At 43.6% G+C, this 22,881-nt stretch overlaps 1 protein-coding gene across 1 annotated transcript; it reads left to right on the top strand.

Moving 5' to 3' along the window:
* Window positions 1-393: 393 nt before the first annotated feature.
* Window positions 394-21,253, top strand: smarcal1 (SWI/SNF related, matrix associated, actin dependent regulator of chromatin, subfamily a-like 1; the record flags this gene model as incomplete). The annotated part of the gene is made up of 17 exons (XM_080536706.1): window positions 394-687; window positions 1,940-2,387; window positions 2,571-2,621; window positions 2,890-3,150; window positions 5,358-5,408; window positions 6,232-6,418; window positions 6,732-6,882; window positions 12,332-12,493; window positions 13,010-13,075; window positions 14,793-14,933; window positions 17,427-17,645; window positions 18,096-18,166; window positions 18,890-18,989; window positions 19,632-19,814; window positions 20,076-20,176; window positions 20,320-20,416; window positions 20,864-21,253. The coding sequence occupies 17 exons, from the start codon at window positions 394-396 to the stop codon at window positions 21,065-21,067; spliced, it is 2,787 nt and encodes a 928-aa protein (XP_080392832.1). The 3' UTR covers window positions 21,068-21,253.
* Between the last annotated feature and the right edge of the window lie 1,628 nt (window positions 21,254-22,881).

The raw sequence follows: 22,881 nt of genomic DNA, 5'->3' as shown, positions 1-22,881 counted from the left end.
TTCATGTTCGATAGCTACAGACGTTACTCTGTGGGTCTTATACCGGTGTATGCCACAAGTTAACTGCTCGACTCACTTTCAGCACACATGTATCTGGAGCCCCTCTAATAAGAGTCATTTCTTTGGGTCTTACAAGACACGTTTCATTGTATTCCTCTGATCAGTATCAGCTGAGATGAGCGGTATCAGCTTTGTGTGTGTCAGTCAGTCAGAGAGAGAGAGATAAGGATCATTTCTGGGGCCATTTCAGTTTAGGAACGATATATTACTGGCTTTGTGTGGATCTATCACTCTGTGTCGACCGAGTTTGCAGCCGTTTGTCAGCTAACAAACTTAGTTAACGTAGCTTAGCTAGTTAGCCTGAGAGATGCTGCTGTGAGGCTCTGTCCAGCCATGTCTGTCCCCCTGACCCCAGAACAGCAGAGGAGGATAGAGGAGAACAGGCAGCGAGCTTTAGCCAAGAGAGCTCAGAGACTGGCCCAGACGAACAGTCAGGCTGCTAAGACTCCCAGCTTGGTCACTGGTACTCTCCCCTCTGGTCCAACACCAGCCCCCCGTCCAGGTTCATCTCCAGCTTATCCACCCAATCATGTATCACAGAATCACACCCCACCAGGTCAGAACAACACGTCTAACCAGATGTTCTCTGGTCAGCTTTCTGTCAACAACACTACCACTACCAAACAGGTAAGTTGCCACGCTACCTGGAAAACAGGGAAAACATGGAAATTATTGAGCCCTGTTCCATACCTGGAAAAGGCATGGAAACTGTGCAAAATTATTGAAGATTGACATGGAAATCTTGTGTTGTCCTGGAAAATTGTATAGGCTTTCTAAAACATTTAGGGCCAGTTTCACAGACAAGGCTTAAGCCTAATCCTGGACTAAAAAGCATCTTCAATGGAGATTTTACATTGAAAGTGTGATTTAGTCCAGGACTAGGCTTAAGCCTTGTCTGTGAAACCGGCCCTTAATAATTTAAGTTTATTCTCAAATTTAAGTAGTCGGCTTGGAACTGTCTGTGGCTGTTCTAAATGTGGCTTTATCAATGTTGGTTGGCAAGCACATGGTTCATTGTTGCAAACAAACATTGATGTGCTTGCTAGCTAGAGCTTGGAATGTGTTGCTAATGGTAACGTCCAATAGCGCAAATACTTCCTGATATCCGTGAGTGATAGATGTCAGAAATACATTATCTGGAGATTCAATAAGGTAGTTGTATATATCAGGATATGGGTTAGGGTTATATGACATCTCAGGCCGTTGGGTCGTTCAGCCACATAGATGGAGGCAGACTGAAACCTCTCTCAACCTCTATTTCATGATTTAAAAAATGTATAACGACGTCGATCATTGATTGGCAACGACACTATATAATTCTTTGCCTGACTGGCCATCGGATTTGGGCTCCTAATAGCTAAAAAGCAATACTGTTTTCTTATTTTATCGTATAAAAGTAGCAAAGACCATAAATTTACATTGACCGCCAGTCAAACTTCTAACAATTCTGCCACCCAAAAGGGGGCGTGATCGTTCTGATGACAGGGAGATGACGTATGACTGCTCTGATGAATTGGAATCACCACCATCACCTATACGTTTTAGGGAACCAGGTTCGCACATCTAGTCTAGACTGCACATCTAGACTAGACTGCACATCTAGACGGCACATCTTTTAAATCAAGTAAGTAGTCAGGTGTCCTCTGGGGGTAGGGGTGGACCGGCGGGGGCGGAAAGTTTTAACGGTCTAGATATCATCACAAAACATGGTACCTGGAAAATCAAGAGGTGGTATGGAAAATTATTTCAAGGCAAGTGTGGCAACACTGTGATAGCTTTAGGTGTCATAATATTATTGTAATTATTTGTTCTAAGTCACTCTCTGTGGGGCAGGCAGGTACTTGCAGGTATTTTAAATATTTTGTCTTTGTCTCTACAGATTAAAGTTATAGACCCACTCCCTTTTCCGAAGGAGCAACGATCGAAAGGATTAGAAGTCGCACCCGGAGGCCCTTCTCGTTTCAAACCACCTCAACCCAAGTCAGTCGGTAGCTCACCGTGCACCGCTGTGGGTAGGACTGGAAGTTTCTATGGACAAGGAACCAAACCACCTGGCCACAGTGCTGGGGGAACCAAACCATCTGGCCACAGTGCTGGGGGAACCAAACCACCTGGCCACAGTGCTGGGGGAACCAAACCACCTGGCCACAGTGCTGGGGGACACCCTTCTTCAAACACTGACACTGGCGTTTCTGTGCCTGCGAAGAAGCCTTGCGTCTCCGTCTGGGGGAAATGTGTGTCTCACTCAGACGAGCGTTTCAGAGTTGAAGTTGGCTACAACGCAGCACTGATCGCTATGTTCAAAACTATCCCCTCCAAGAGCTATGGTAGGTTCTTCTGGATATAAGAGCACACACAGTGGCCAGTCCGCTCTGCACTTGTGGCTGTAACTCCTCCCTCCCACGTCACTACACTGTATTACAATGAGTTAAAGTCAGTAGTTCAAATAAGTGAATTGTTTTGTGTTTTTGCAACATGTTATTAACATGGTATGTTTGTGTCTCTGCTAGACACTGGTACAAAGATATGGAACTTCAGTCTGCAGGACTATGGTCAGCTAAGTATGTTCAGATACACTCAATATATTTCGTCATATACATCTTTTGCCAACTATCACATAGTTAACACCACAGAGATATATCTTGATTTCATGATTCTGTGACTTACTTACACTGTGATTTAAGTGTTTTACAAGTCATTTATTGTTTCTTTTTTTTTGCATTTTCTGCCTAACTCTGGCCTGGGACAACTCGTGTTGTCACGATCGCAGAACTTTTGAACCCTTTTGACTGTTGACCTTTGAACCCTAACCCTAACCCTGTGTTGTAGTGAAGGAAGCGGCCGCCATTGGCTGCGTGTCCCTGAAGCCTCTGCAGGGCACGGAGGGTTTGGACGTTCCCGCCGCCACCGCCCGTTGCCGTGACGCCTCAGCGCTGGGCGCCCTACTAAAGCTGTGCAGTGGCTGGCAGAAGGCCGCGCCCAGCGTGCAGGGCCAGTGCGTCCTGGTGTCCCGCTCCCGCTTCGAGGTTGACGCCGGTTACCACGGCGACATGATCGCCGCTTTCAAGCAGATGCCTTCCAAGAGCTACGGTGAATGTGGACCGAATGTGAACCCGGCCGGAACCAATAACTAATCTAATCGAATGTTGTTTGTCACATTACATTAGATTAGATTAGATTAGACTTTATTGTCATTGCAGAGTACACACTGGATTTACTCTTCAGCTCCCTGAGCAGGTTTACCTAGACCGCAGGAAGTTGAGGAAGTAAGAAATGGTGTTGAATACAAATTGTATCATCATTTTTTCCTCAGTATTTTAGATTAGATTAGATTAGATTAGATTCAACTTTATTGTCATTGCAGAGTACAAGTACCAGACAATGAAACGCAGTTTAGCATCTAACCAGAAGTGCAAATAGTGATATAAAACATGATAGTGATAAGTGATGGGTACAGTATGGCAAGTACGGTAGTTAGATACAGGAGATGGATAGTAGTAAGCTATGTACAGTTAAGGTAGATATGTACAGTTACGGTAGATATGTACAGTTAAGGTAGCTATGTACAGTTAAGGTAGCTATGTACAGTTCAGGTAGATATGTACAGTTAAGGTAGATATGTACAGTTAAGGTAGATATGTACAGTTAAGGTAGCTATGTACAGTTCAGGTAGATATGTACAGTTAAGGTAGATATGTACAGTTAAGGTAGATATGTACAGTTCAGGTAGATATGTACAGTTAAGGTAGATATGTACAGTTAAGGTAGATATGTACAGTTCAGGTAGCTATGTACAGTTAAGGTAGATATGTACAGTTAAGGTAGATATGTACAGTTAAGGTAGATATGTACAGTTAAGGTAGATATGTACAGTTAAGGTAGCTATGTACAGTTATGGTAGCTATGTACAGTTAAGGTAGCTATGTACAGTTGAGGTAGCTATGTACAGTTAAGGTAGCTATGTACAGTTAATGTACTGTATGGTGTATACAGATGTATAAATTAGAGGCTATATCAATGGTACATTGCATACATGCAGTAATTGACCAAGTGAAATGCTTTGGAATCTTGCTCCTTAGTCAACAACAGTCGACAACAATCAGCAATGCAATATAATATAGGAATAAGTGAAAGTGACAATAGTAGTGTAAGCGTGTAAGTACACTACATAGCCAAATGTATGTGGACACAATTATGCTCTGGGGCTGTTTTCATCAGGGTTCCCACAGGTCCTTGACATCCTTGAAAGTTTGTGAATTTCAGAACAAAAAATGAAGGCCTTAAAAGTTTTTGAAAATAGACATGGGTCATTGAAAGTGCTTGAATCCCCCCCCCCCCCTCTCTCTCTCTCAAAATGTTTTTAATGTAATTATAGTAGATAAGTCACATTGCACAGTAACTTAACACATATTTCACAATATGTTGTTTTGCTGTGCTGTGGTAGAGAAGGCAAGAGACCATCTAGTGTTCAAGCCTCTACATTCAAAAGCCTCTCTTTTTAATTGTTGTCTGTCAGTGGATAGTTCCTATTATATACATTCTCATCTAGATCTGTCTCAAACTATGCTGTGTTGGGTCCTTGAATTTGAGGGAATTGAGTCTTGAAAGTCCTTGAAAAGTGCTTGAATTTTATGTTTCAGAAGGTGTGGGAACCCTGTTTCATGATTTGGGCTAGGCCCCTTAGTTCCAGTGAAGGGAAATCTTAATGCTACAGCATACAATGACGTTCTAGAGAATTGTATGCTTCCAACTTTGTGGCAACAGTTTGGGGAAGGCTCTTTTCTGTGTCAGCATGACAATGCCCCCCCATGCACAAAGCCAATGATGACATGGCTTGCTGGGTTTGGTGTGGAAGAACTTGACTGGCCTGCACAGACCTTTGGGATGAATTGGTACGCCAGTCCTTCTCACCCAACATCAGTGCCCGACCTCATTAATGCTCTTGTGGCTGAATGGGAGCAAATCCCCCAACGATGTTCCAAAATCTAGCGGAAAGTCTTCCCAGAAGAGTGGAAGCTGTTATTGCAGCAAACGTGGGACCAACTCCATATTAATACCCATGGTTTTGGAATGAGAAGTTCAACCAGCACATATGGGTGTGATGTTCTGGTGTCCACATACTTTTGACCATGTAGTGTAGCAGCAGATCCCAACTGCAGGAAGACTAGCTGCTGCTTAGGGCCAGCTAATGAGGATCCTAATGAATAATGAAGAAATATGGTTATTTATTTATAGGTTCTAGTTCTTGTTTATATTTTGTATGTTGTATATTCATGTTGTTTCTTGGGTGGGTTTAGACTTGAAGACGAGGAAATGGAGTTTCTCACTGGAGGATTATAAGAGAGTCAGTGAGTATCAAGTGTGTTTGTGATGTGCGCTGCACTCTGTGTGACTGCAGCCTTTATCTCATCAAGTGCCAAAGAGTTCTAGAACATTCACCGCCTAGAATGCCAAGTGTTCTGTGGTGTATAGAATGACAATCAGAATTGTTTTTAATGCCAAGTATATTCGCACGTACAGGAAATTCACTTGGTGTGGTTGGTGCATGAGACACAAAGACACAGACAGCAATATAATAAAAGAACAACAACAATGTATTAAACAACACTATATAATCCAAAATAGTTTAAAAAGACAATGACAGAAAGGGGCAGTAGAGTGATAATTATGTAGGCTGTAAATTAGCGTATGTAATTAGCGTATGCTATTTACCTAGTAACAGTACTTTGATTGGGGCACTAAAGTGGTGTACTAGGCACTAAGGTGCATGCCATATCATCGCAGGGTCTCTGGTTCCATTCCAGTCTTCCACATATCCTGCATGTTATCCCCTCTCTCTCTCTCTCTCTCTCTCTCTCTCTCTCTCTCTCTCTCTCTCTCTCTCTCTCTCTCTCTCTCTCTCTCTCTCTCACCCATCCTCCCTCCCTGTCAATCTCTACTGTCTCTTATCCCAATAAAGAAACAGAAATATGCCCTAAAAACATATTTTTGATTGGCTACAAAATGAAACTAAGATAATCTGTGCCATCTTTTTGGAGATTTAAAAAATCACCCGTGGCACTCTGGAATGTTGACGGGAACGAGTGTTGATGGTTTGGCCCACTTTATTCCCCCCGCCGCTCGCGGCGCTGAACGAGTTAACGAGCCGACTGTTCTGTGGCCCGTGTTCAGTGGACTCTCTCAGCGCCATGGCGTCCGTGGAGGTGGAGCCTCTGCCCAGGGCCGTGGTCCAGGCCTTCCTCGCCAGCTTCGGTGGGAGTGCGGCCAAGTCCTCCACAGAGGTCCCCCAGGCAGACCTGTCCGCCATCGAACCCTCGCTAACAAGCAGCCTCATGCCTTTCCAAAGGGACGGTGTGGAGTAGGTGCCACCCACCAATTAACACTTTTATATCCACTTACTGTTTAGCCCCCGGTCTTCGATCCGTGTACGCTTCAGCCATCTCTTGATAGTAGAGTGAGGGGGGGGGTTGGGAATGCTGTAAGAAAATAACATACAGGCTATTTAATCTCTACTCTTGACTGTTTGAGGGAAACCGTCTTCATATTTTGGTAGTGTTGGCCCTCCTCTATAGCCGTTGTATGTTTTTCACTGCTTTTCATATTAGCATGTTTATTAGTAGCATTAGCATTAGCATGTTTTGCATTTTAGATGGTTTTTTTCCCCTCTGTAGCTTTGCTGTGCACCAAGAAGGCAGGCTTCTCCTGGCGGACGACATGGGTCTGGGGAAAACTGTGCAGGCCATCTGCATCGCTGCCTTCTACAGGAAGGAGTGGCCCTTGCTGGTGGTTTCCCCCTCCTCTGTGCGCTTCACCTGGGCAGAGGTACGACACGGCCGTCTATTATCAGGGTTCCCGCGCTGGTCTTTAAAAGCCTTAAAGTCTAAAATCCAGCAATCAAATCCAAAAAGGCCTAAAAAGGTCCCAAATTTCAGTTATTCGGTCTACAAATTAGGTGCTAGGTCTTAAAAATGAGATCCTGCAAGGAAATCAGTCCGACCACATCTATTTACGTGGAAATGAATCAAGCTGGAACCCAAAAAATGCCAATTCGCTTCCTTTTTTGTCTGTATGGCAGTGAAATCCCTAATTTCATCACCTCGAGGATGACAAAAAGCTATCATATAGTGTCGCGAATAGGGCTAAAAATATATGCAAAGAGGTCTAAAAAAGGTCTAAAAAGGTCTTAAATGTGACTTGTTGAAACTTGTAGGAACCCTGATTATGCTGTTGGCCCGGCGTTAGACTCCGGCGTTCACAAGAAATGATCAATGGCCTATCCTTCTGAAGTGTGCCTCAGTGTGCGCCTGATAACAGACTCATGGAAGGGGAGATAATTGAGGTATTTAGAGTTCACCTCTCCCTTGATGCTTTCTGGAGTGTCTGTTATGTTTTTTTTCATTTAGTAGGAAACTGGCAAACTGCCATCTTTGGGGTCTGCATTAATACGATAGGCACTCTGTCAGGGGTGTAGTCAGTGTGTATCACCCGTCCCTCGGGATGGGAATAGCTATTCCTGACACATCACCGGTGCGTGGAGTCTGGAATGTTTCAAGCTAAGAAGACAGCTGGGGAACTTAGTGGCTTAAAGTGTTCTGTTTAAAACATTCAAATGCCATCCCTGAGGTGCTGCGACACTCTGTGAGGTAATTTATCTTCAGGAAGAAAGACTGCAATATTGAATCTCAGGCATCCATTGTTGTGTCTCAAGGGGCCCGCCGGTAATTTCAACGATGAATCATTTTTTGCCCTGGAACACGGTTGAGGTTTTAAAGGACTGGGCTGCCTGTTTTTATTAACCTACTTTGTGAAATGTGTCTTTATCTGTGAAAATATTGGCTTCGCTTAAAAATTCCAGGCCCATATAAAGTCTGTGAAATCTCTTTGCTCTGCGGCATCGAATGGAATGTGTCTGCCTCGAGCGTTTGTCCACGGACGATTCCTCTGCATCCCAATCCCGCTGCATCTCTGGTACGTTAGAGGCTGAGTGTCAGTTTCTTCTCCTTATATCGCTTCATCTGTTGTGATCCGCTTAATGAGGTCCCACAGCAAAGACTTGATGGTTTCCAACAGACCTGCATAGGCCCTTACTACTACTGACAAGCTGGCGATTCTTCATAACGGCTCCATCTGAGGTGATCTCCTCATCTGGTCTTCTGAGATTTTTTTATTAAACCTTTATTTAATCAAGTGACCTCATTGAGATAAGGAATCTCTTTTCCAAGAGGGGCAGCACAATGACACAAGCTTTCACATTCTATACACAGATAACACATAATCTATAAATAACAAGAAATTAAAAGCAGGTTTGGGCGGGCCGAGCACAAATACTGAATTTAAAAGCAATGACAATTTCCAATACTTTCACCTTCTTTCACCTTCTAAGACCTTTAAAAATCGTTATGAAAGCATCATAACTGATTAGTTATTTTAATTTTAAGTCTTTCTGGAGAGTATTCCAGGCAGAGGGGGCAGCGATGACAGGCTACGGTGAGAGTCTGACCCAGTCTGTCTAGCCGTCCAGTAACCCACCGTCTTGATGTAATGGTTCTTGTTCACAATGTCATTCTTCTCTCTGCACGTGGCCAGATGTACTCTGAAGTACTGGAGAGGTAACGTTATGAGTTCAACCCGCGCCAACAGAGCGAGTGGACGCGTACTGTCAAAAGAATTTGGGTCATCGGATGAGGCGGCTGTCTTTGTGAAGGCTGTGAATCATCATAGTCACATTGAACCATTGTGAAAGGGAAATCTTTGGAGCAAACACTCCCTTACGAAATGGTGTCTTTGTAAATGTTCTCCATGGAATCCATGAGGACATTAGTTTATGAAGTTATTATTCTGATACCTTTTATATTATAGTGCCATCCATAAGTATTGGGAAGATGAAGCATTTTGTCTTTGTTTACCTCTATTTACCTCTGTTTACCTCTGTTTACCTCTATTTACCTCTATTTACCTCTGTTTCCCTCTATTTACCTCTATTTACCTCTTCATTTTAACCTGCTATGACTTTTGCTGTTTTATTGTGTTGTATACATACAAGAACACAACTGTGAACATTTCAAACCTGCAAACTGCGACACTTTAAATGAATGTGCAATAATATGCAATATGACAACCCTCGTGTACAGAAGGTTCAGAGATAGGAAATGTTAGGATATTTATAGCATAGCATAGAGTACAGCACAGTGTTTTATTTGTATAGTATAGTAGTATAGTATAGTGGACAGTGTATATAGCCATTATTTATGTAAACCAGCTCTTTTCCCTTCTTGTTTTTAGTATTTTTTACCTAGCACCAGGGGAGCCCCCCCTCCTAAATTTCGTTGTATGGTACCTGTACTGTATTAATGACAATAAAGACCATTCATTCATTCATTCATTCATCATTCATTGTATTTGTAAAGCACTTTGTGACCCCTAGTCTGGGATAGGTGCTATAGAAATACATTTTACTTACTTACTTACTTACTCCAACAGTTTGGATTTAACAATTAATATGGGGGTCAAAGTAGAGTTGTTTTAAAAAATGATTGCTTACTAACTAGCGGTTGCTAACTAGCGGTTTACACCTCAGATATCTCAGTCCAATAAGGGCACTGCAGTGTGGTGTTATTTTCTTCTTCTGTATTGCTTGCAGACTCTGAATGGATCAGTTATCTCCACTAAGCTGCAAGAATTTGTCGTTGTGTTTTAGTTATTCCCTTCACATTTGGCGTGAAGGCAATCTCGCTACGAAGGGGGCCCTATTGGAAGTCTTTCCACTGCTGACCTCTAAAATATAGGGTTCCCACGGGTCCTTGAAATCCTTGAAAGTTTGTGAATTCGGAAAAAAAAAATCAAGGTCTTAAAAGTTTTTGAAAATAGACATGGGTCATTGAAAGTGCTTGAATTCCCCCCCTCCCTCTCTCTCTCTCTCTCTCTCTCTCTCTCTCTCTCTCTCTCTCTCTCTAAAAAAATATATTTACACTACTGTTCAAAAGTTTGGGGTCACCCAGACAATTTTGTGTTTTCCATGAAAACTCACACTTTTATTTATCAAATGAGTTGCAAAATAAATAGAAAATATAGTCAAGACATTGACAAGGTTAGAAATAATGATTTTTATTTGAAATAATAACCTTCAAACTTGCTTTCGTCAACAATTACAGCATTGCAGACCTTTGGCATTCTAGCTGTTAATTTGTTGAGGTAATCTGAAGAAATTTCACCCCACGCATCCTGAAGCACCTCCCACAAGTTGGATTGACTTGATGGGCACTTCTTGCGTACCATACGGTCAAGCTGCTCCCACCACAGCTCAATGGGGTTGAGATCTGGTGACTCCGCTGGCCACTCCATTACAGACAGAATACTAGCTGCCTGCTTCTTCCCTAAATAGTTCTTGCATAATTTGGAGGTGTGCTTTGGGTCATTGTCCTGTTGTAGGAGGAAATTGGCTCCAATCAAGTGCTGTCCACAGGGTATGGCATGGTGTTGCAAAATTGAGTGATAGCCTTCCTTATTCAAAATCCCTTTTACCTTGTACAAATCTCCCACTTTACCAGCACCAAAGCAGCCCCAGACCATCACATTACCTCCACCATGCTTGACAGATGGCGTCAGGCACTCTTCCAGCATCTTTTCACTTGTTCTGCGTCTCACAAATGTTCTTCTGTGTGATCCAAACAGCTCAAACTTTTATCTGTCCATAACACTTTTTTCCAATCTTCCTCTGTCCAATGTCTGTGTTCTTTTGCCCATATTAATCTTTTCCTTTTATTGGCCAGTGTCAGATATGGCTTTTTCTTTGCCACTCTGCCTAGAAGGCCAGCACCCCAGAGTCGCCTCTTCACTGTAGACGTTGACACTGGCGTTTTGCGGTTACCATTTAATGAAGCTACCAGTTCAGGACCTGTGAGGCGTCTATTTCTCAAACTAGAGACTCTAATGTACTTGTCTTTTTGCTCAGTTGTGCACCGGGGCCTCCCACTTCTCTTTCTACTCTGGTTAGAGCCTGTTTGTGCTGTTCTCTGAAGGGAGTAGTACACACCGTTGTAGGACATGTTCAGTTTCTTGGCAATTTCTCACATGGCCTTCATTTCTAAGAACAAGAATAGACTGTTGAGTTTCATATGAAAGTTTTCTTTTTCTGGCCATTTTGAGAGTATAATCGAACCCACAAATGTGATGCTCCAGATACTCAACTAGCTCAAAGGAAGACCATTTGTATAGCTTCTCTAACCAGCAAAACCATTTTCAGCTGTGCTAACGTAATTGCACAAGGGTTTTCAAGGTTTTTCTAATCATCCATTAGCTTTTTAACGCGATTTGCAAACAAAATGTACCATTAGAACACTGGAGTGACGGTTGCTGGAAATGGGCCTCTATACACCTATGTAGATATTCCATTAAAAACCAGGTGTTTTTTTAGCTAGAATAGTCATTTTCCATATTAACAATGTATAGAGTGTATTTCTGATTAATTTAATGTTATCTTCATTGAAAAAAACTGCTTTTCTTTAAAAAATAAGGACATTTCTAAGTGACCCCAAACTTTTTAACGGTAGAGTATAAGTAAAGTACTTATTTACTAGTTGACGAGCTAAGTCTCTGTATTGCTTAACTTTACACATATTTCACAATATATTGTTTTGCTGTGCTGTGGTAGAGAAGGCAAGAGACCATCTAGTGTTCACACATTCAAGCCTCTCTTTTTAATTGTTGTCTGTGAGCGGATAGTTCCTATTATATAAATTCTCATCTAGGTCTGTCTCAAACTATGCCGTGTTGGGTCCTTGAATTTGAGGGAATTGAGTCTTGAAAGTCCTTGAAAGGTGCTTGAATTTGATGTTTCAGAAGGTGTGGGAACCCTCTAAAATGGCCGCCGCCCTTGCCCCTGTTGCCTCTCTCAAGGTTCCCGCGCTGGTCTTAAAAAGCCGTAAAGTCTAAATTCCAGTAATCCGCCTAAAAAGGTCCCAGTTATTTGGTCTAAAAAATTAGGTGCTAGGTCTAAAAAATTAGATTAGCTTGTCCTGCAAGGAAATCTGTCCGACCACATCTATTTACGTGGAAATTAATCAAGCTGGAACCAAAAAAAAGCCAATTCGCTGCCCCCGGGAGAAATGATTGGCGAACGAAGCTACGGCAGGATGACAAAAATCATATGGTGTTGCGAATAGGGCTAAAATTCTATTCAAAGAGGTCTATAAAAAGGTCTAAAAGCTCTTAGATTCGACTTGTTGAAACCTGTAGGAACCCTGCTCTCACAGAGTGACTCTGTCCCCCGCAGGCCTTCCGGCGCTGGCTGCCCTCCGTGCGTCCTGACAGCATCAACGTGGTGGTGAAGGCCAAGGACAACCTGCGGGGCGGCCTGGTCAACATCGTCAGCTACGACCTCCTCAGCAGGATAGACAAACAGCAGCAGGCCACCCCCTTCAACGTACTCATCATGGTGGGTGGGTGGCTGGGTGGGTGGGTATGTGTGTGTGTGTGGGTGATGATAGTGGTGGAGGGGGGGGGGGGTCTGCTCTGGCCTCCTGGGATTCTGGGGATCTTTTTCTTTTCTCTCTCTCTCTCTCTCTCTCTCTCTCTCTCTCTCTCTCTCTCTCTCTCTCTCTCTCTCTCTCTCTCTCTCTCTCTCTCTCTCTCTCTCTCTCTCTCTCTCTCTCTCTCTCTCTCTCTGTAAATGTAGTTTTCATGGGGGGGGGGGGGGAGGATGCTGTGTCTCTCCACTTCAACATCCGGCCAAAATGTGCATGAATGGAAGAGCAGGCGCTGGATATGTAAATTGGATATGTAAATTTAATTGAACCAGAAGTGGCTGCTTGGATTGTGTTAGTATAAGGGCCCAGAAAGCACACTGTAGTGACAAGCAATTTTCGCCTTTGTGTGCTCAATTACACAGGCGGCGCTGTCAATTCTGCACCGTGTTGCAGTGTGTTGATTAGTTCTGCTGTTGTCCTCGCAGGATGAGTCACATTTCCTGAAGAACATGAAGACGGCTCGTTGCAAGGCCGCCCTGCCGCTGCTGAAGGTACCTTTCTGCTGATTATCTCCATCCTCCACTGTCCTTGCTACTTCACAGGGGTGCAAACTTGTCACCTTTCCGCTAAATTAGACTGTCACTGCCTGGTAATAACAAGGTAGGCAAATGACAGTATCCCGTCTAAAGTTTTTCACCAGCCATGGTGAGTAGGCTAGCATACGTTACCTAGTGACTAACTGACAGCCATGGTGAGAAGGCTAGCATACGTTACCTAGTGACTGACTGACAAGGCTGACTTGACAGTAACGTTACCCATGCAGGCTGAACAATAGCGCGAGACAAGTTCTGTGAGGATATTCGCGCGCGGCTCATGTGAGGAATCGCAATTATATTACAGTAACAGTCGCTAACTTGACTGCAAAAGTAATGTAGCCTAGGCAGAAAAATAGCGCCAGACATTTGTTAAACACAGTTTATTCATAACATACGATTATGACGATTATTTAAATAATAAAAATTCTCCACGATTAAGTTATCGCGGGTGTTTTTATCGCGATTAACGATAAAAACTATAATCGTCCCATCCCTAGGCGGGGGGGGGGGGGGTCTCATGATGACTATTCTTCTAACTAATCTTCCTATCTGCTAAACATCGCTGCTGTAGAAATAACTTTTAGCTTCATGCAGCTAGGTATAATTCTAGACAGTGTGGAGGACGGTCACAGTCAGCAACCTGTTTTCAACATAATTATGGGGGTGTTAAGGTTAGGACCGCTGCTGAGACCACCATCAGTGCTAGAGCTATCCATTTAGCACTGTTAGTGCTAGCGCTTTCCACCCCCACCCCCATCAACAAAAATGTTATCCGCGCATTGATAATTAGTCAAAAACGTGTCACCTTTTTGGGCCATCACCAGTTTGCACCCCTCTACTAGCTCCTTGAAACTCTAAGACCTAGCGTTGTATCGTGAAGGCCTGTTGCATAGAAACGAACGTTTAGAAGACGTTTACTGTATCTAAATATTTTTTTTACAACAATCATGCAGTCAGGACACTTCGCGACGTTTTAATAAGATTCATGAAAAATGGTAATGCATAATAAACCGTAATTGGATGGATGGCTCCTCGCCGATATAGCTCCCCCCTGCTTGAAATTAGACAACATTAAATACAATATTAATTAAAGCAAGGAGCCCTGAAACTATTCCAACTATTCCCCGTAGGGACGGTAGGTAAACCCAGACTGAACCTGCGGGTGGAAGCCGGGGGAGGAGGGAGGGACCACGCCGGGGGAGGAGGGAGGGACGACCAGAGAATGTGTCTCGTAGCCCACGGCTAGGAAACAACCGCTCAACTGTGGTGGAGTTTTACATAACTCTGGGCTCTTAAAGCCCAGTCCCGTGAACATTCCGTGACGTTGTTTCGTTGCTTCTTCATTGGTGGGTTCAGCTGTCTGTCAACTGACACCTGTCAGTCACCTGATGGTCTGCTGCCCCTCCCCTTAAAGGGCCCTGTCCTAACCCCACATAGACTCTGACCGTCTCTTCGTGATCACACCCCTTTGACTACTGCCTTTTGACCACGCCCCTTTGACCACGCCCCTTTGACCATGCCCCTTTGACCACGCCCCTTTGACTACTGCCCTTTGACCACGCCCCTTTGACCACGCCCCTTTGACTACGCCCCTTTGACCATGCCCCTTTGACCACACCCCTGTTGACCACGCCCTGTTGTGCTCTTCACCAGTCCCTCTCTTCTGTCCCAGGCAGCTAAGCGGGTGGTCCTGCTGTCAGGGACCCCCGCCATGTCCAGACCCTCGGAGCTCTACACCCAGATCCTGGCAGTGAAGCCCAGCCTGTTCCCCCGCTACCACGAGTTTGGGATACGCTACTGCGACGCCAAACAGGTACGTTATAGGAGAGGTTTAACCTAACAAACAGGTACGTTATAGGAGAGGTTTAACCTAACAAACAGGTACGTTATAGGAGAGGTTTAACCTAGTAAACAGGTACGTTATAGGAGAGGTTTAACCTAGTAAACAGGTACGTTATAGGAGAGGTTTAACCTAGTAAACAGGTACGTTATAGTTGAGGTTTAACCTAGTAAACAGGTACGTTATAGGAGAGGTTTAGCCTAGTAAACAGGTACGTTATAGGCAGGGGTGCACATAACTTTTTGGGGCCAGTGCTCAGAGGAGCACCTAGGGATGCTGCTTGGTGCTCCCCGAGCTCGCGAGTCACGACCCGTCCCACAGGATGGATAAAAAAGGGATACATGGATATATTATTAGCAAAACGACATATATTCATAAATAAAGATGAACGACCAAATTATTGTGTGCAAAACAAAAGAAACAAATGCAAAATCAAATGACTGCTCTTTAAGAATGAAAGTCTGTCCGACTCCTTTAAACACAATGAAATCAACTGACATCTCTTTAAGCACTAACTGAATGTCTGTTCTTTAAACACACTGATATAAACGGACATCTCTTTAAGCACTGCTCTGTTCTGTAAACACTGAAATGAACTTTAAAAAAAAAAAAAAAAAAGAAGCTGTTGGTGCCTAGTAAACAGGTACGTTATAGGAGAGGTTTAACCTAACAAACAGGCACATTACAGGTCACTGACAGTAGCCCCCCACCGGTCACTATGGACAACAAATTTACCCTTTGCACTACTGCTGTTTGCTAATACTACCTTTGCACATACCATATTTCTGCACATTTGTACATGCCTCTCTTTAATATAGCCTCTAATTTATACATCTGTTTATACCGTAAATCCTCTAATATTGGCCCGGGCCTTTATTTACTGAGCCGAAGAGAGCACCAGGCCTTTGTTGGAGGCAGGCTTATATTAGAGGGAGGCATTTATTTCTTAAAAATTAAACTCTCATGGACATACTCCCTTCATTTCCTGACTTTCATTGCAAAACATTGCCAACAAACCAAACACAAAGCAAATACATTAACTTCACAGTTAAGCCTAATCGTAATAACGATCAACATAAAAAACAAAAACAAAACAAATGGCCAGTTTACACAGTTAATTCAGAATTCAGATTCAGCGTCAATATCAGCTGTGGGAATGCTAGGCTCACTGTCCCAGACATAAGGAGCCAGCGTGTCTTGGACAGCAAGCCTACACAGCGTGAGAAAGCCGTTCATCTGACCGGGTGTTTGCTTTGCTGAGGTCTGCAGCTTTGGTTTGTAGTGGCTGAGTGAGAAACATCTCCTGGCTGCAACACAACCGTCTCCTTGCATCACAATGCTGCGAAATTCCACTTTCATCCTCCGCTGCACCTCGCTCCCCTCAGGTGACCTGGCGTGTGCACGTGTGTGTACGTGTGTATGTGTGTGTGTGTGTGTGTGTGTGTGTGTGTGTGTGTGTGCGCGCGGTCTTATTTTTATCGTTGGCTGGGATTTGAAAGAGCCCAAGTGTGTACACAAGATGTAATGAGGGGGATTACCCCTCTCCCTCGGCCCCCTGGTTTACACAGTGTCGTGTTTACACTTCTCTGAAAAGTATTTCAACAAACATTGGGCGGGATTATGATACCAGATTGGAGTCTGATACATATCCCTCCCGAGGCTTAGGCACCCGTTGTCAAGCCGGGGCCGTCATGGGCAACATTGTTGGCGGGTGAATGTGATTGGAACTTTCTAGGCGACTATTCAGGAATGAGATGAGTCATTGTGTAGATGTCTCTACCACGTGATGTGACTACCTACCTCGTTTTCTGAGTCTCTACCGCGTGTCCCCCCCCCCGGGCTCCGACTCTGGTCCAGGTCTGTGTGGACCTCGGCCAACCCCCCCGAGGTGGTTGTCATGCCAACACGACGGACAGTCAGCTCGGTCAGCTGAAGCACATGTACATCTAGGACAAGGCAACTGCTTTCTACTTCTCTCTCTCTCTCTCTCCCTCCCTCTGCCACTCACTCTCTCTTCTGTCTCTCTCTCTCACTCTCTCTCCTTCTGCCTCTCTCTCACATTCTCTCTCTCACTCTCTCTTTCACTCTCTCTCACTCTCACTCTCTATTTATCTATCCCTCTCTGTCTTTCAATTTTCAATTTCATTTATTGGCATGGGAAACGTATATTTACATTGCCAAAAAAATAATGTGAAGTGTGAAGATAAAAAAACAAAAATAATGTAATGTACATACATGTACATACTAGAATAAATAAATAGATTACATACTAGATTACAAATAAATAGATTACATACTAGAATAAATAAATGATGAACTTATTTCAACTTATTTCTTTCTCTCTCACTCAGCTTTCTCTCTCTCTATCAATCCCTCTCTTTCTGTCTCACACACACTCACTCCCTCCCTCCCTCTCTCTCTCCCTCCCTCCCTCCCTCCCTCCCTCCCTCCCTCCCTCCCCTCCAGCAAGCCTGGGGCTGGGACTACTCTGGGTCATCTAATCTGGGGGAGCTGAAGCTGCTGCTGGAGGAGTCTCTGATGCTGCGTCGGCTGAAGGTTGACGTCCTCTCCCAGCTCCCCGCCAAGCAGCGCAAGGTCGTCACCATCACCACCGACGGCATCAACGCCCGCACCAAGACCGCCCTGTCGGCCGCCGCCAAGGAGCTGGCCAATGGGAAACACAACGTGAGTCTCTGGGGGCGGGGCCAGGGTCGTGGGGGGAGGTGGCGGCGTGAGAGGAATTATTGGTGTAAATGCTTGTGTGACTAACTTTTTGGAACACAATGCAGTTAAAACGATTACTCTACATAAGAGACTAGGATGTAGAACGTCTAATGAATGTGAATGAATGTGAACGAATGTGAATGTCCAAAGAGAAGAGACTACAGGGGTTTATATAGGGGTTTATTTTCAGAGTTTGGAAAATGTAACTACTTCAAATAAATAAAAAAAACAGTCGTAGTTCACGGACAGTCTCAAAATGAAAAGCGAGGAGGTTTCCAGAGAGTGTAAACATCTCTGCATGAAACCATGTTTATGTGCATTTCACAAATATTTACGCCAAATATCTTGTTAAGCTGTCTTCTGTGATCTTTTTTATCTCTTTATCTCTTCTTTCTTTCTGTGAATCTTCAGAAGATGAAAGAGAAAGAGGCTCTTCTGGTCTTCTTCAACCACACGGCGGAGGCCAAGATCAGAGCCATCATGTGAGTCTACTGCCCAGGGTAACTCAGCAGGACACCAGGGAGGTATTCCATTAAAGTCACTAAAGGAAAATCCAAGTAATCTTTTTTACAAGATTTATCAAAATCAAAAATTAGTATTTTATAAACCTCGCCTAGATTTTCCTTTAGTAACGTTGATGGAATACCCCCCCGGTCTCCCCGTTAACAGCCGCCCGTCAGGCCAACGTGTTGATTATGACCTCATTCAATAAGGGCTTGTAAATCAGCCGCGCTACGCCAGGGCTGTAGAAGGGATGGCCTTTTAAACACATCAGTGGGTTAGTGAATTTCCCCTTTGGGGTCAATAAAGTATCATCTCCTCAGAGGAGCGGAGGCAGAAATCGTTGTAGGGCTCGTTGTGAATGCATGGTGCATGGTGTTCTGATACCATCCCTCATTCCGTAACCGTGTGTTACAACGAGGGCCGGCCTCTGATTTCTACCTCCTCCGGCCTCCTCTCCTCCGGCCTCCTCTCCTCCGGCGTCTCCTCTAATGGGGTTGCCTATGTGGAGAGATTTTTTTTAAAGAATTGTCCTTCTTCTAGTATGACGACTGCCAATGGCCCCCAGGCCTGGGCGTAGATTACTTTTTCCTGTGACAGGTGGATAGATGATTCACTTACTTTAGTCAAATGTGTTTGTTGTATGTCGGTTTGGGTAAAGGCGTCTGCTAAAATGCCTAAAATGTAAAATGTGTGTCTGCCAGGGAGTACATCATGGACATGCTGGAGTGCAGGGAGAAGTTCCTGGTGTTCGCCCACCACAAGCTGGTCCTAGACAGCATCACCCAGCAGCTGGGCGAGAAGGTGAGGAGGCAGGGTTCCCACGGGTCCTTGAAATCCTTGAAAGTTTGTGAATTTGAGAAAAAGAAATCAAGGTCTTAATTGTTTTTGAAAATAGACATGGGTCATTGAAAGTGCTTGAAATCCCCTCTCTCTCTCTCTCTCAAAAAAAAATCTAAAATGTTTTACTTAGCTCGTCAACTAGTTCTGTCTCAAACTATGCCGTGTTGGGTGATTGAATTTGAGGGAATTGACAGATAAAGGGGTTCTTTTTATAGAAGATGAACCACAGCAACATGATACCTTGTTTGTATTCAAACATATCGCTCTTCTGGGGGGCGCTTGGTGGCGTAGCTCACTAAGGCGTCAGCCCTGTAACCGCAGGGTTCCCTGTTTTAATTCCGGCCGTCGACATATCCTGTATGTCACCCCTCCTCTCTCTCACCCATCCTTCCTGTCAATCTCTACTGTCTCTATCCCCAATAAAGCATAAATACCCTAAAAACATATATATATATATATATATATATATATATATATATATATATATATATATATATATACTGTATATAAAAAAAAGAAAAAACATATTGCTCTTCTAGAAACCGTATTTCTGATGTGCCAGAAGTGATTTATCTGTGTCTGTTGTTGTGTTGTTCTTGACAGGGTGTCAGCTATATTCGCATTGATGGATCCACGCCCTCCGCAGACCGCCAGCTCCTGTGTGACAGGTTCCAGGCGGCAGACAAGAGCTGTGTGGCGGTGCTGTCAATCACAGCCGCTAACATGGGCATCACCCTGCACTCTGCCAGTCTGGTGGTCTTCGCTGAGCTGTTCTGGAACCCAGGGGTGAGACTTACCCTAAGACAGGCCACTGATTAACCCTAAGACAGGCCACCGATTAACCCTGACCCTAAGACAGGCCACTGCCTAACCCTAACCACTACCTAACCCTAAGACAGGCCACTGACTAACCCTAAGACAGGCCACTGCCTAACCTAAACCCCTGTTATAGACATACTGTATCTGCTGTGGTAGTGGAGGTGGTTCACAGTCTTGTGTAGCCTCATGAGCTGTGTCTTCATCACCTCTGCTCCTCTCCCCTCCCAGGTGCTGATCCAGGCGGAGGACAGAGTTCATCGTATCGGCCAGACCAGCAGCGTGGACATCCACTACCTGGTGGCCAAAGGAACTGCTGACGACCACCTGTGGTAATTGTAGTCTTTCCTCATCGTGGAACCAGAAGAACTACAATACCCAAAGTCCCTCTGTGTGTTAACCTTGTTTCCCATGTGTGGTATGGTACTGTGCTCACTCAAACCTCCCCCCTCCTTTTTGGTTTGGTTCAACCTAGGCCGATGATCCAGGAGAAAATGAATGTTTTGGAGAAGGTCGGCCTCTCAGAAACAAACTTCTCTGAAAACGCAGATACGGCCAGTTTTCACTCGAAGGTGAGCTTTCTTTGTGCAGGTAGCCTAGAGGTGTAGAGAGGCCCGCCTCCCCGCCTCAGGAGGGAGCTGCATGTAAGCTGGTGACTGGAGGGTTGCTGGCATCATATCTAAGGTGCCTACCACTGCCGTTGTGCCCTTGAGCAAGGCACTAGACCCCTCACTGCTCCAGGAGTGCCGACTATGGCTGATCCTGTGCCCTGTGCTCTGTTCTCCCTGGGGGGGTGCACGTGTGTTTCTTGGGAGGGGGGGGGGGGTGGCAGTGCATGTGTGTTGTCTCATAGTGCTCATAATAATCATAATAATCATAATAATAAACCCCCCAAAAATATATTTTTTCGTACATATATATATTAAAATGTATATATAAAACCCATATTTTTGTTCAGTGTAATAGATTGTAGTCTGTTATACTCATCCTTTTTGTCCTCGTTACCATGGTTTCACCAGGACCCCCAGCAGAGGACGATCACAGAGATGTTCCAGAGGTCGTTCACAGAACAGGACGACGACCTGGATGAGGCCATGTTACTGGAGGCCGCTAACGCCTGGGATGATGACAACGACCCAGGAAGTTCTTCTTACCTTCCAGAAAGTTCTGTTGCAGAGAGCCCCAGCAAAAAGAGACGGATCGATGACTATTTCAGCAGATGATTGCTGGTGTAAACAAATAAATATTCAAAGTATATAGTGTTTGAATATGGTTTCATTATATGAAGCTTCTGGAGTGCATGACATTCTTGTAGATAATAATAATACATCCCTTTACTCCTCCTCCACCCCCTAGACTTTATTGCTAAAGCTTATTATCATGAGTGGCACAGCTTTTTGATATTACTTATTGTCACCTTCTTAAAATAATGGCTTACGTCATATTTTCAAGTTTTGAGAAAAAAATTATTTGGTTCAGTTTATTCTTTTTTTCTCAAAACTTGAAAATATGACGTAAGCCATTATAAAACATAATTTCCCCCAAAAATTACTTAAGCCATTATTTTAAGAAGGTGACGATGTATATATCGATATTAACCTACAATGTTTTTATGATGAAAATGAATAAATACATGTTTCCCTTAAGTCCTCTGACTCTCAATCCTACTGCATACAATTCAGCATTTACTTTACTGGTAGATATTTACTTAAGATATTTAGACTGGTAGATATTTACTTTAGATATTTAGACTGGTAGATATTTACTTTAGATATGGTAGATATTTACTTTAGATATTTAGACTGGTAGATATTTAGATATGGTAGATATTTACTTTAGATATGGTAGATATTTACTTTAGATATGGTAGATATTTACTTTAGATATGGTAGATATTTACTTTAGATATGATAGATATTTACTTTAGATATGGTAGATATTTACTTTAGATATGGTAGATATTTAGACTGGTAGATATTTAGACTGGTAGATATTTACTATATCAGAAGATGCAACTGACACTGTAGAACAGAACAGAGCTGCTGGATGGAATGCTGAGGAAGTTATTGTTCAGCACTCAGAACTCCACTGGTTACTAAGGTTACACAGGATGCTAACCTGGCTACTATGGTTACAGAGGATGCCAGATTCCAAACAAAAACATTTGTCTGGATTACTCTCCACTGGGACCTGAAAATCTGCACCACGCTGTAATCACTAGCCCTACCTACCTCAACAACTGTGCTAGTGAGAGTGACCTTGAGCCTCAAAGTGAGTAGCTGACCATGCCTTTGCTGTGCCCACCCGTTTTGCCTCAGACTTGTTTTGAAATTCACAAGCTGCACTGCTTGGTGCTACCGTGTTGGAAGCTAACTAATGTTTTCCTCCACACGCAAAGCCACAGTTAGCTAGTCCAAACTAAACAATGCTGCTACTGCCAATTTCTTGATCAAAGCAGGTTTACAAATCAGTTGTTTCTAAGAACACTTTGCTGCTTACTGCATACCACTTAATTATTCCTGCCAACATCAAAACATGTCATTGCACCGCATTAAAGGATGTATGATTAATTCTATGCCATTGTTGATTAATCAAATCAAACTTTTAATTGTAATTTATACATTATACAGGATACAGTGTAATTAAATGCTTTAGGGTAAGCAACTCCGCAACAATCAAACAATATAAGTTTGCAGTGCATAATGATAGTGTCATAATAATAACAAAATGAGGAAACAATAATAACAGCAAAACCATGTCAATAATTAACAGTAATGGTATCTGACTTATATTGCCGTTCTTCTATTCAGCTTGAAATAAGTTGCCATTCTGTCATGTCTTCACAGGTGAACACTTTATGACTGACATGGCCTTAGAATTACCCAAGGACGTCTCATATCTGCATGAAAGGCTGTTCTCCAAGCTTTCAGACGAAGGTTTCTATGATGTCTGGAGCATCGCAGGCTTCCTGGTTCTCTTCCTCTTCTTCACCGTAGTAATTACTCTGACTATGGTCCTGGCCTTCTTCTACTGTAGT

Source organism: Nansenia antarctica (assembly GCF_963989245.1).
Source record: "Nansenia antarctica genome assembly, chromosome: 7".
In the NCBI taxonomy this organism is placed as follows: Eukaryota; Metazoa; Chordata; class Actinopteri; order Argentiniformes; family Microstomatidae; genus Nansenia; species Nansenia antarctica.
The sequence above is the reverse complement of the archived record's forward strand: the minus strand, read 5'-3'. Positions and strand labels throughout refer to the sequence as shown.